We start from the raw sequence: 14,051 nt of genomic DNA on the forward strand, positions 1-14,051 counted from the left end.
AAGGCCCAGGTGGACGATAGATGGTAACAAGTAAGACTGGTTTCTGAGTTTCACAGCTGGGGTGGACGAGGTGAAGCATCAGGCTTTCAAATGAATTAAAAGTCTTACACTTTCTTATTCTTATATTTTTTATTACAGAAAAAATAGAAACAAACAAGTGAAATTTTTATTTTTAAATGGGGAAAAAGAGTAAACAGAATAACTTTTTAAAGAAAGAACAAACTCCAACATCACCTTTTGTCCTGAAAGAATTTTTCTACACAATCTTCAAATATACGATGCTTTACAATCCATTATTATTAGCAGTAAACGCCCACACAATGGAAGACATTTCAGGATTACAAGATGAATTTGAGTCTTACAGCAAATATTTCACTGATTCATCAACAGACAGTTTCATTATGTGGATTGAACCTTTTACTGTAAAGTTCAAACTTAAAATCTAGAATATAATTAAAGCATCTTATCCAATCAATAAAGTAATGCTAGCTCGTGCTGAATAAAAGTAGAAATTACCTTGGAAACAGAACTTTTCAAATTAAGAGCTTACATGTAAATGCAAGAAAATACTGAAACTCTATTTTAAAACAAAGTTTCACTGCAAATGAATATTTAAGGCACAATAAAACAACAAATGTATTTACACAGACAGACTTTAGTTTTTGTAATCATCCAACAGTTCACTCAATTTGGCCAAAAACTCATAAAAGCCATAATAAAAAAAGGAGATTAATCAGTAGATTTTTCCACGCCGCCATTACAATGATCACACCAGAGTATCTAAAATCATGTAACTCTCTCAAGCACCTGAGGTCTCGCTGTTTGTAAAGGTCTGATTCATTAAGCCAACTTATAGTGAAAGGGTTAAAGCACCAACCTTCACATTACATTTATGCTTTGTTTAGTATCCAACCATTTTATTTTATGTATTCACTTCTAAATATGATGATATTTTAATTGTATTTCTTCTACATAAAAACATTATATGCATTAACAGACGTCACACTCTGAAACATTTTCTAAAACATTTTCTTCCACCTGCCTGGAGATGTTTCCTGCAGAGGCAGCAGGTGTGACTGCTGAGCTCCGCCCACTTTATCAGATGCAGACTTTAGCGTCTGCTTTGTGTCCAATCTGTATGAAACTGCAACAGGCTGAAGTTTGTGTCTCTTATTTTATTCTCACAGGTGCATAAACCAGTGACAATGTTTCAAATATTAATCTATACAAACATGTTTTCAGATTTATGATTTACTCTAAAAGTTTTAAACTTAATTTGGTTTCCTGTAGTTTCTTAAACTGGATCAAAACTGACTCATATAAATTTTGCTGTCATGAAGGTTCAGATTGAGGAAGCATGAACACTTTTAAAACCCATTTCATGGAAAGCTAAAGAACCACATTATACCTCAGATTTTTAATCTGTAAAGTGCAAAATAAATTTATATATTTATTATTATTATTATTTTTAATTATTGTAGCCTGTATGCCAATAATCTAGTTCATGCGAGCCTTGAAAGTTGATGTAGCCGAAGATTCAGGATGACTCCTGGGCCTGAGTGAGTTCAGCTGCAGAGAGGAGCAACAGTATTATTTTACATGTAGAGTAACAGCAGGTTCTCAGTGAGGGACGCACCAACTTAAACTCTTATGTGTAATCACACTGAACTTTTTTTAACTTTAAATCAGTTAAATATAACAAAGACTTCAACAATAGAAACCTACTGATATGTATTAGAAAATGTGAAAGTCCAAAAAAATAAATAAATTAAAAAGTCATCACATTCATTTGACCTCATCTCATTTCACTTTAATCGGTCTTTACAGCTCACTGCTCTTATTTACACTCACACTAGTGTCTTCTTTCAAATAAAGTCTCTAAAGTTTGAAAGGGAACAGAGAAACTGAAAGGGGAAGCATCGTCGTCACCTGAGCTTTATACTGACATCAGCTGAGTGTGAACAAAGTTTGCGATACAATAAAAACTAACTGTGGCTACAATGTAGATTCCCATCACCAGTGTGTGAATGGGTGGATGACTGGATGTGTAAAGCGCTTTGGGGTCCTTAGGGACGAGTAAACCGCTTTACAAATACAGACCAGTTACCGTTTATCCTGTGTTAAACTGTAAATCTGTGAAGTGCATCAGAGATACTTACAAGAGACACCAGAGTCAGCGTTGCTGGAGTTAGACGACACTTTGTCAAGGGACTCTGTGAAGGAGGAAAAAAGTAATCAGCTGCAACATGAGCTTAAAATGTATCAGTCAATACCACAGTACAGGATAATGTGACTCATATTATACAACACAGAGCAGCATGTTAGCTGAGGGAGACTTACTGTCACTGCCTGTGAGATGTTCGTTTTCCTCAGCCTTCCCATCTTTAGCATCAGCCTTCTTATCTACATTAACTGCTACACTTCCTGTAAAGACAACATACATTGTGAGCTACATGAAACAAAACAGCAAACTTTAGCAACACACTGATGTGATGCTGGTGATCGTTCTGATGTGACGGTCGTTCCTTTCATTGTTTACTGCAGTTTCTCACAGGCTAAGGTGATAAGTCATGTAGTTAAGAGTGGGAGAGTATAGACCGGGTTATATTTGTAGTCATAATTTAAAGATAAACGTGGGAATTCCCCAGTGTTCTTGAACATCTCACATCAAAGGAACGTGGAGGAAAGACGGCAGGAAAGGAGTCGACGTTCCTAAAAACCTTTTTTGTTCCAATTCAGAAAGTAAAAAACATCCACGTCACACAATTTTTATTCACCATTATCAATAAAAAGTTATCAAAGTTTCATTTTAATGCAACAATGACTCTTCTAGAAATTTGTTTCACTGGTCCTCTACATCCCACTCTGTGCCCCACAGATGGAGAACGACTGATATAAAAGAGGCACTGTTACACATAAAACACACACAGAATATTAAGACCCATCTTCTACAATCTACTGGGCCTTAAAATAAACTGTTATGTGTATCCGAGGAAGGAGAAGGAAACACGTACCACTGCTGGAAGCTGCAGGCACAGGACCAACTACACACACACACACACACACACACATAGAAAATATTAACTTCAACAAACTATTTTGTATAAATCTTTGTAGGGTGGGAGGGGCACCTACCAGTTATCAGAGGTGTGCTTGCAACGCCATTACCAACTACACACACACACACACACACACACACACACACAGGTTAGTTCTGTTGTTTCTTTTATTTATGAACTGCAGGTTAAAATCAGCTTTAAGGTTTTCAGCTGCTGCTGTATAAATATTATTACCACATAAACACTTTAAATATCAGAAAAATTGACATTTAACAAAATCCAGAGCAGAGAAATAAAGAGCTTACCTGACACAGGAGCATAAATAGTCTGTATTCCAGCTGATAAATACAAATGACAGAAAGACAAAATGACACATTTTTATTCAGTCAGTGCTTCATGTTTGATTCTTTTTATCTGTGTTCTCATAAAAAGTCATTTTCACACAAATGTTAAAGAGCAGTGACTCCACAGAGAAACTGAAAGTCAAAAGTACGTCTGACTTTTTCTTCTGTTTGTTTCATAAAGATTTAAAGTGTCAGTGAAACTGAGCAGCTGTCACAGAGAGGAACCTCTGTCCTCTGCACACACCTGACAGCAGCCATGTTTCACCTGTCGGGCTCATCCAGATATTAGGAGCTTTATACTGAACACAGGTAACCATGAGCCTGGCTGCTCTAACCTTTCTCCTCATGCTTCAAGTTTCTGTCTCCTGCACTCTGTTTGCCTGTTCACCTCCTCTGTGCTACACTGAACAAATACTAATCTGTTAAAGGATCGGCTCAGACTGACTCGAGTCTCTGAGCATCAAACTTTATAAGACAGCAAAATAAAGATGTTACCGTTGTTGTCGTTGGCTCGACGTCTGCATCCTGTAAAGAGACGTAACACAGACTGTCAGTGATCATGGATGAACTCAGTGGTTTGTTCTACATGTGTGAAGCAGCTCAACTCTGATATCATCATCAGACCTCAGTCAGCAGCATGTTCATTAACATGCAGTGTGAATGAATCACATGCTGAAGTGTAATCCTACAGTTTACTGTGATCCAGACTAACTGTTGTTGAAAAGTTTCAGTTCTACATGCAGATGTGTCTGCGTGGAGACGGTGGAGGAAACGAGCTGCACACTGTCAGCAAACATCAATCATTTCTGTTCTGCACAGAAAAACGACATTTATGTCCCAGAGGGCTCAAAGTTATTGGCTCAGAAGCTGCAGACAGGAAAGTCTGACATCATGTCACATGACTGTGACCTTTGACCCCCTCATGGAGTCCTAATAAAATACTAAGTGAAGTGTTTGAAGGCTGAAAGACTGGAGCAGCTGATATTCAACATTTCTTACATTCATTTCAATGATTTTCTTCATGTGTTTCAAATGTGATGATCAGTAACAGCTCCATGTCATCACTGTCTGAGACCAGGACGGTTTCATTTTTACAGGATACAAAGACAAACATTTTAGCTCCACTCAACAGTAATTACACACAACAGCACACTGGACTTACCAAGAATTCCCCTTTTATACAAGATCACACAGGCAACTACAGCAACAAGAGCAACCACAGCCAAGACTCCTCCCACTGCAACAGCGATCGGAGGTCCACATCCAGGTTCCGGTGGAAGGTCAGTGATGTCTGAAACACAGACACACGTTTCAGGTTGAGGTCACTGTCAGTTATTTGCTGCCGTTTGTTACTGAGATGTAGATTTGAAGCCACAGTCATGATGGAGTCAGTGATCTGACAGCAGTGATGTGGAGCAGCAACAGGTGAAGCAGAGCAGGAGGTCAGTGAGAGGGGACGGCACTGAAACTGTTCATATCTGGAACTATTCAGTGATGCTCTGGAGGAGATCGCTCCTCTGCTTCTTCAGGGCTGCAGAGCTGGGCTACATGTGACATGCTAGCTTAGTTCTAGATGGACTGACATGGATCTGACCTCAGGACTGTGATCAGGACAGTAATGATGCAGATCTGCTGGACACAGAGGAGCTCCAGGCTCTGACTGAAGAAACAAACTTATGATCAACAACAGAGGCAATAAAAAGTTTCTTACCCCAAGTCTTCACCTCATCCACACGGGTCGCCTCATGAATGACTTCACAGCTGAACTTTGACAGGTCAGACTTCAAAATCTCCACATGGTCTCGTCTCTGGAAGGTCTCATCGTTATTTGGAAGAACTCCTGAGCTCGTCAGGCCGTCGTCTGCAGTCAGAACACGTCCGTTCCTTCTGATCCTCATGATGATGTCTTTGGGGTAGAAGCCTGTGGCGAGGCAGGTCAGGATGAGGTTTGTCTCCACTTTGGCCTTCTTTGCAAACACGTAAACGTCAGGTGGAGCTGGAAGCAGGAAATGGAAAACTGTCACTACATGTGGTAACTGTAACACTGATTAACTCATGGAATCAGCTGGTACCTTCAGTACTTTGTTACAGTAAGACTTTCCACGATGCAGTGAATATCGTGCGTACAAACAGACGGTGGGGCTCACTGCCTTTGTAACAGCAGTTGTTAAACATGTGGTGTTAATAATAATGAAGGCTGTGCTCTATTTAGTCAACACCTGGGTTTGCTGACTGCTTCATGTCCAAATGGCTGCCGTTTGGCTAATCAGGGTCTATTGTCTCAGAACTATACTTTATAATTTATACTTTAATTATACTCAGTTATGATTCGACTGGAACGGCAGAGTCTGGAGTTCCATTTAAGACTTTAAAAGTTTAATCTTTTCCAGACGGTGCTGAATGGATGTGCACATGAGGACGTAAGTGTTTGACACTTTAGTCATTTGGATTTCATTTTTGAATATTATTAAACCGTACCAATATTCAACACTTTCTGTAAGGCTTGGCACATGTGGACTAATAATACTAATACTACAACTATTACTACTATCAGTATTTATGACAAACATACATTTCTTTTTAAGCTGCTGTTGTCCATAATTCACAAACTTGCTCAGCCAATCGATGCACTCGTTCTCCAGGTATCCCTTGGTGTACTCTTTCAGCACCTGGACGCCGTCCCACTTCCTCTTGGTGGGTTCTGCCTCGGGAGTCGGAGCGACCCAGACTCCGTTTTTATCATCGAAGGACAGGAAGTCGTTTCCATCGTAGTTGTACATGTCCACGCCTCGGACAAACCTGAGCGTGCCGTCAGGATTCGTTTCAGCCTCACAGCCGTGCATCCACTGAAGAACGTGAGGGTCTGAAGGAAAGAGAAAGAGGACACCATGATGTGTGGGTCAAGATTAATCAGGCCTTGCTTTGTCACTGAAATAAAGCAAAAACTTACTGGCTGAGTCATTCTGTCTCATTCGCTCCATCAGGATGCCGATGTTGACCTTGAACCACTGCTGCTTGCTCTTGCGGGACTGTGTGCCTTTATCCCAGTAATCAGCAGGTAAACGCTCTCTCATCCACTCCTGTTTGGGAACCTTTGCCTGATGCTCGCTGTCAAAGTAGTCGATCATCCTGTTGTCCAGCAAACCCATGGCTGTGAACTCGTGGATGCCCGGGAGGCTGACAGGTTTGGAGAGCGCCGTGTAGATGTAATGGAGGGAGTGAGTGTCTGAAAGTCACACAGGTGGGAAAACACACTTATTTATGTATGACAGCTGAGAAGCAGCAGCAGACCAGACACGTGCATTGAAGTCGTTTTCCTGACAATTAAAATGAAAGTAAAAACAGCTGCTTACTGACGATCTGTAACATTCAGTCAGAGGCTGTGTCCCAATCCAGCGACCGCACGCTCCGGAGTACACATTTTGAGACCTATTACGTCACAGCGACGCGACGACGGCTGTCCCAATCCGAAGTGTACTCCAAATGTGCAGTTCATTTCCCCAAATATCAAGCGTGGTCCGGTGCACGCTTCGTGGTCCAACATATCCCACAATTCATAGCGCGGCAGTGGGTGTGGATAATTTTGCCAAAAAAAGCGGCCGAAGAGTGAACTGTCAAAAGTAAGTACTGAATATTATGTCACTCATATATGTGCGAATGTTTAATAATGAAGAACATTAAAACATTCCTGTTGGCCACATGGCGGCAAAGTTATGTGACATTAGTGATGTTTGTACTAACTTGGTTTTAAAGCCTTTACTTTATACGCCGTTCAATAGTCGACCTTAATCTTACAGAGAATGTGATGATTTTGTGGATAATTAAAGTCAGTCATATATCCACAAACACAACAAGCTGAAAGTCAGTGATGCTGCTCGGTTTGCAGTCCTGAATATCACGGCACAAGCAGGATTCACTGCACTGTTAATGTTAGCTGTGTTATATTGCTGCCTCTGTTCGGTGGTGTCGAGCCAAACGGACTTTAACGTGTGTTTGAACGAGCTGACGGTTCACTCGTTAAGCTGAAAGAAAGATGCTTTAATCACAGCAGTCACACATGTGTCCACTGGACCATCTGGGAACTCTTCTTGTTTCGTAATAACACAAACACTAAATCCTGCTTCTCTGTGCTGTTGTGTAGCAGTGTGTACACCTGAGACTGTCACCTGTCTGTCTGTCCTGCACTCTCTCTCTGTTTCTTTCTCTCTGATTGTGGAATAAAAGTATGAACATGTGTTTATAAGTTACACTTGTGTTTGAATCCTGCAGCTTATCACACATTTGATTTCCATGTGTGACGACTGCAAGTGTCCAGAGTGAGGACAGACTGAGGGACCCACTGCTGCACATCATCTGTGAGGCTTTGCAGCCCTGATGATCCACCAGGACAAACTCAGCAGTGTGTGAGGGAGAGGAGGAGGAAGAGCCAGCAGCAGCTGACAGATGGAGAGAATAGACAGACTGTTCCCTGTTTGTGAAGGACTGCTAGGAAAGTTTAACATAACTGTCTGTCCTGAATCAGTCTTATTAGGTAATGTTCAAATAATGTGATCATCCAGTGTTTTCAGTGTGGGAGAAAGTACTCAGGGCCTTCAAGTTACACACTATGAAAGGCAGCAACAAGTTTAATGTTCAGAAACCTAAAGTCTGTATCAGCAGCAGAATGGAGCTAAAAATAAATGTTTGTTTCAGTTCTACGAAGCTTTGAGTATTTTGGATCAGTAGCTGCTGTGTTTGTTGCATCATATTGCTGTAATTGTTTATATGCTTTATATATTCTGAGGTAAGTTGATCTATAGTGTTACATCATATTCTATAAGGATGTTATGTGTTTGTAGACTTTCTGCCCAGTTTGACCCATTTAGCAGAAGTCAGCCTGTTTAAGGCTCTGATATCTATTCTGTGTGACTTAAAGCAGTTATGACATGGTCTGATTTTCTCCCCCAATAAAGGAATATTTCATATATCAGTCGACTCTTCATTCTATCAGACACAGTTTTCACAGCTCGTACATTTGCTTTGGCCAAATTAGCCAAATGTAATAATGCCAACATATTAAACGAACAATATTTGTCTCTTCTGTATAACACATCTACATATACACTGTCACAGATGCTTGTCTTTGAGTGAAGATTTAAGGTGACAGGAAATATAAATAACTGCAACTTGAATCTCTGACCCAGAGTTCAAGCTCACTGCTGTAATATATCCTGTAATATATATATATCATAATAATCTGACAATACTATAATATTGGCCATATTATATTTACATTACCACAGTGAGATGACTTTAGTCTCACGAACAACATCAGCTAATTGTTATTTACTAACTAATCTTGAAGCCCAACAATCGTGTTTTACAGTCCTGTGGTCTCAGCCTCAGATACTCAACTAATCAAAGTGATGTCATGACAAAAATGAACTAACAACAAAACATTTTTCTCCTTCATTTCTGTCAAACAAAGCTGTTTGAAACGTGTCTCGCGGTTAGTGTCATGGTTGCTAGGCAACCTGAACAGCGCGACGAAGGCTAGACCGTCCCATTTCACAAGCCTCTCACTTCCTCACTTCTCGTACTTGTAGTACGCACCGTACGTAGTACGCCGAAGCGTGCGGTCGCTGGATTGGGACACAGCCTGAGTTCAAACTACAGCTGAAGCTGTTTTCAGTTTCTGTTCTCGGCTGTGTGTAGACGTCAGTGCTCTGCACCTGATCTACAAACGTGACTGATGTTTAAAGGCGGAGCAAAACACTTCCTCCTCTCGCTCGGCCTTCAGTTAGCTCACGTTTACAAACACTTACGCTTCTTTACGAGTTTCGGTACAAACGTGTTTTAGTTTTTAACATAACTGTGGTCGGCATGAAGCTGGACACTCTGGTGACAGTGGCAGAGAAGAGGAGAAAGAAGCTGCTGGACATTATGGACAATGCTGGACATCCTCTGCATATGGTCATAAACAACCAGAGGAGTCTGTTCAGTAACAGCTTGCTCCTCTCAAAGTCTCGGACCAACAAACTCCTCGCTGGAGGGGAAGCAGGAGGACAAAGGAGGGCGGGAACAACGAAGCTGCAGTGTTTTTTCACTGTGCAATATTTTTTATATTCAACTGTGCAACAAACACTGTGCAATAGACTCACAATAGTTGAAATGTGCAATGGACTGTGGCGGTCTAGTTCTCATCAATGAGATGTGTGACATCTACACTCAGCCCAGAGTTTTAAATAAAATGGTGCCGAGTTATTTAAACGAACTCCTCAACATGTATGACCCCAAAAGAGCGCTGAGATAATCGAGATGCTCTTAGCACAACCAAGGTCTCGATGGAAGCACAGAGGAGATCGGGCCTTTGCAGTAGCAGCACCCAGACTCTGGGATAATCTGCTACAGGAGATTCATACTTCAGAGTCTATTTAATCTTTTCAATCGCATCTTAAAACTCACTTTTTTACTTTGGCTTTTAATTCGAGTTCAGTATGAGCACCATCAGGCCTGTTTTATGTTTTTATTGTTAATTCACTGTCTTCTTATTTATCTATATTTGTTTCTCTATTGTTTTCTCTTGTTTTTAACCGATTGTGAAGCACTTTGGTCGACTGTTGTTTTTTTAAATGTGCTATAGAAATAAATTTTGAATTGAACTGACTATATTTCACTAGTATTCCCCTTTATCCCCATTATATGTTCTGTATTTACATATGTGTATACATGTATATATGCTATATTTATGCTTATTTTCATACTCTCTCACTCCCCTTGTTTTGGTATTCCAACTCTGTAACGTGCAACTTCTGTCGGTGCTACTGGAAACGGAGGAACCCACCCGAGGGATTAATAAAGTTTTATCTAATCTAATAAAGCTAGATAATTCTCTGCTGAACGGAAATTTTCTATATGAAAACACTGTTCATTCAGTTGTTAAAGAAAATAGAGACAGCTCTGACAACAACGATGATTCCACGCAGAACAAGCTCTAGAGTCCAGTCTGGATGTTTAAGTTAACCGGTGACAGTCACAGAACATTATGTCAGGTTACAGTAATGAACTAAACCTGAAGAAAACTGACAGAAAATCTTACAAAACTATTGAAAATATTTAAAAAATTAAAGATATTATTCGTAGTCTCTCTGTTTGGTTACTGCAGAGCCAGCTTTGGTCCACTCACAGCAGAATGTGTGCGCCACCATCAGTCAGCCGCAGGTACTGCAATCTGTTTATATCTTCTTACGTCACACAATCAATGCTCCTATTATTATTATTATTATTCATAACACCCACAATAACATCAAAACCAATAAAAGCTCTAAGAAAATGTGTTTAAACTTTAAAAACTAAACTGAATTTATAACTTATCAAAATAATGAACAAAGGAAACTAGAATAACAGCGAGGCAGACTTGACTGAGAGAAACTATCAGTATTATTGTCACATTTTCTTACTAAATGTAAAAAATAAATGAATGTAATAAAATGAATCATCACTTGTTACAATAATTAAACAGTTTTCCTCAGCATGAGCTGTTCTCCTGGTAAAGAGATCATCGTAACATTCCTGTGTAAACGTCAAAAACGTCACCTCACAGACCTAAAACAACATCAGCACAGCAATAATTAGTTTCATTTAAAAGTTATACCTTTGATTTCAGCTTTGATCAGCAGCTCTGACCTCAAACCGACAGAGAAGTGTAAAGAGACACGAGTGACGTGTTTCTGTCAGCGTGGAAAAAAAAAAACCCTGCAGTGTCTCAGGTGCGTTCACTGAATGTGGGGAAATGTTCTTAATTCAATAAAAGATTTGATTTTCAAATCTCGCACCTGTCTCAGGTAAGCAGGAAAACAAGTTGTTTACAGTAAACTCTGAGATGCTTCTGACTGTTCGTCACGTCACAGACATGATAATAACGCGATCAGTCCGGCTCAGCAGCATCAGCTCACAGCGACACACCTGTTCTTACCTGTTTACTGAGAACTGAGGAGTGACAGGACATGATTCACAACCGCTAACACGAAGTCCACTGCTATAAACACAGAGGACTCTAACCTGTATTATCGCACTGGTTAATACACACACACACACACACACACAGTTTACAGCCGTGATCTTCAGTCAGCTTTGAAGTTTTCAGGTTTTGAACTCAACAGTTTATACAAAACGGTCTGATCTTAAAACACAGCCAAGAATTTAAATGAAAAAATTAAATCCATAAAATGTTCAGTATTTGTGTCTGTAAGTGTTTCTCTTCGGGCCTCGGCAGACCCGCGGCAGCAGCTGAACTTGAGAAACTCCTGGGAGGATTAAAGCGCTTTCTTATTTCCCACTTTCACACACCTGGTGTACAGAGTCACGCCACGGCACAAAAAACACCCCCAAAAAACAGTTTTTGCAGATTAATTCAACTAAAATCGTCGTCTGAACTTTTGTTTTTCAGCGACGTCACAGTCCGTTTTTACTTTCGGTTTGGACCCGCTCCGTTAGCGTCGGTAAAAAAGCGCAAACTCACCGCAGTTTACGGTCAGCGCCGTCCCCAGAAGGACCACCACCGCGAACAGGTTCATCGTGACTCCGAATCAGAGCCTCTGCTCGGTAAAAATCTCAGATTTATCCGCTTTACGGTCGGAGGCGTCCTCCCCGCGTCCTTCCTGAAGTGAACGTCTCTATTTCCTGACTCTGTCTGCTCACTGCTGCATTCATGGCCGCTCGTAAACCACAGACGCCTTCAAGTCACGCCCACCTGCTGGCCTCAATAGCGTTTACGTAACTGACAAAGGTGAGAGAGCAGGTACAACCAACGGAGCTCAAACTGTCCCACAAACTGCATTTATTTATTTTATCACAGAGACAGAAGCTTCCGGTTTGAGTGGTTGAAAAGACCCCAAATTTCACAAACTTAAGAAGTCCAGCTGAGTTTTTTAAAGCAGTCCAGACCACCAGGACCTGAAGGACCGACAACACGGACACCTTCACCTCAGTGCTCACAGATCAGTCTGAAAAACTCAGCTCAGAGAAACAGGATTCAGTTTTTACTCAAAGTCTACCCTGGAAAAAGATAAATTAAAAAAATAATAATCTGTGCGTGTTTCACGTGTTTGTGGTTCTTTAGAAGAACCCTTTTAAACTAAAATAATCACTTTTCAGATTTGACCCTGTGCGGATTAAAGACTTAACCAGCCGTGCCTGATGAAAGTATTTACATGTTTAAGCTTAGATCAGTGAATGTGTCACAGAGCTTCCTGGTTCCTGCTCCGTGTTTTATTTCCTCATTGCAGCAGTTTGCGTCAGCTGATTCTTCTGTTCTCTCGAAAACATTTCATCTGCGCACATTAAACATGTGTCGGACTCACGGAGGGTTCGTGGGGACTTGTTAAACTGTAAGAAATGTTTAAGTAACACAAACAAACTCATCCAAGGAAACGGACACTTCTGATTGGCGGGGTTTGTGACTACATAAAAAATAAATCAGTAGCTATAATCTAATAACATTTAATAATAATTACCTTTAATGACTCATAATTCTGAAACAAATGCGCATTTTATTTTTTTATATTAAAATCATAGGACAGACAGTGTGTACTGATGTAACACAAGAATAAGCAAATTAAATGATGTTCACCCACAACAGCTGGACTCATGTTCACAGCCAGGAAGAACTGAAAGACTTTGAGATAACTTAACTTTTTTTTGTTTCCTTAAATATGTTGGAAAATAGAAACATCTGTGTAAAAAGATCCAGGTCTTTGTGAAATTCATGATTTTGATGCGACAAAAATCTTCAGAAAAACAGAAACCTGCTCAGAACAAGCCCACGGTCCCTGCGGGTTGCTATGATCATAATAATTATTATTATTACTATTATTATTATTGCTGCTGCTGCCGCCTGTAGGGGGCGCTACAGACGACTAGCTGCCTCCATTTACACCCGCCTTTTTCACACCAACAGCAGCCAATCAGATAACTAGTCTGCGGTTGCTGGGTAGATTACATGATACAAGGTTAGAGCCGCCGAAGAGTGCGGTGACGTCACAGCTTGGAGAAATTTGTAGCTGCTGCCAAAGTTTTATTTTTATCCTGTAATATGAATCCTGCTGCTGACCTTCACTTCTGTATGTTTGTCACCCACAAACACTCTAATCACTAAAATCTGTAACGAATAAACAAATAAGGACTTTTTAATAAAGTTTACTTCATGATAAGCACTTAAAACACTGTTAGAGCTCTACAGATGTTTAAATCCAGGTGTTGATGAAAGGTTTTCGACCGTTTTCGATGATTCGAAACGTCGTTTACGTTTGGACGAAACAGCTGCGTTTTCAAAAGTACTAGTGTAGGTGTGGACCTAGCCTAAAAGAGTTAGTAGTTTATTTCCTTACTACCTGTAATGTTTTGCAGATTACTTGTATTTGCTTAATTGTTTAAATGTTAATTTAATTAAAATTAACATTAAATTTAATTTTAAAATCAACTTATTAAATTAAATTAAATTAATTAGGTAAACTAACTTGAATTAATTTAATTTAATTTAATTTCATTAATTAAACTGACTTTAATTAATTTAATTTAATTTAATTTAATTAGTTAAACTAACTTTAATTAATTTAATTTTAAAATTAAAATGTTTGAGGTGTGAAATAAACCGCAATGGAGCAAAATA

The 14,051-nt window shown here is 39.8% G+C and overlaps 1 protein-coding gene across 1 annotated transcript in view; it reads right to left on the bottom strand.

The window, feature by feature from the left end:
- Positions 1-12,093, bottom strand: part of LOC146363588 (uncharacterized) — a 31,499-nt gene extending 19,406 nt beyond the window's left edge. Inside the window, exons 1-11 of the mRNA XM_084918990.1 lie at positions 11,904-12,093; positions 6,354-6,629; positions 5,976-6,266; positions 5,115-5,399; positions 4,566-4,694; positions 3,899-3,928; positions 3,365-3,397; positions 3,136-3,171; positions 3,015-3,044; positions 2,341-2,424; positions 2,156-2,213 (exon numbers count right to left, since the gene is read on the bottom strand). Coding sequence (XP_084775116.1) covers positions 2,156-2,213; positions 2,341-2,424; positions 3,015-3,044; positions 3,136-3,171; positions 3,365-3,397; positions 3,899-3,928; positions 4,566-4,694; positions 5,115-5,399; positions 5,976-6,266; positions 6,354-6,629; positions 11,904-11,958 — 1,307 coding nt within the window. The 5' untranslated portion in view covers positions 11,959-12,093. The remainder of the gene's footprint in view (positions 1-2,155; positions 2,214-2,340; positions 2,425-3,014; positions 3,045-3,135; positions 3,172-3,364; positions 3,398-3,898; positions 3,929-4,565; positions 4,695-5,114; positions 5,400-5,975; positions 6,267-6,353; positions 6,630-11,903) is intronic.
- Positions 12,094-14,051: the final 1,958 nt, after the last annotated feature.

The sequence above is a fragment of the Perissodus microlepis genome, chromosome 22 (genome assembly GCF_051167445.1).
Source record: "Perissodus microlepis isolate ML-2025 ecotype Zambia chromosome 22, ASM5116744v1, whole genome shotgun sequence".
NCBI lineage: Eukaryota > Metazoa > Chordata > Actinopteri > Cichliformes > Cichlidae > Perissodus > Perissodus microlepis.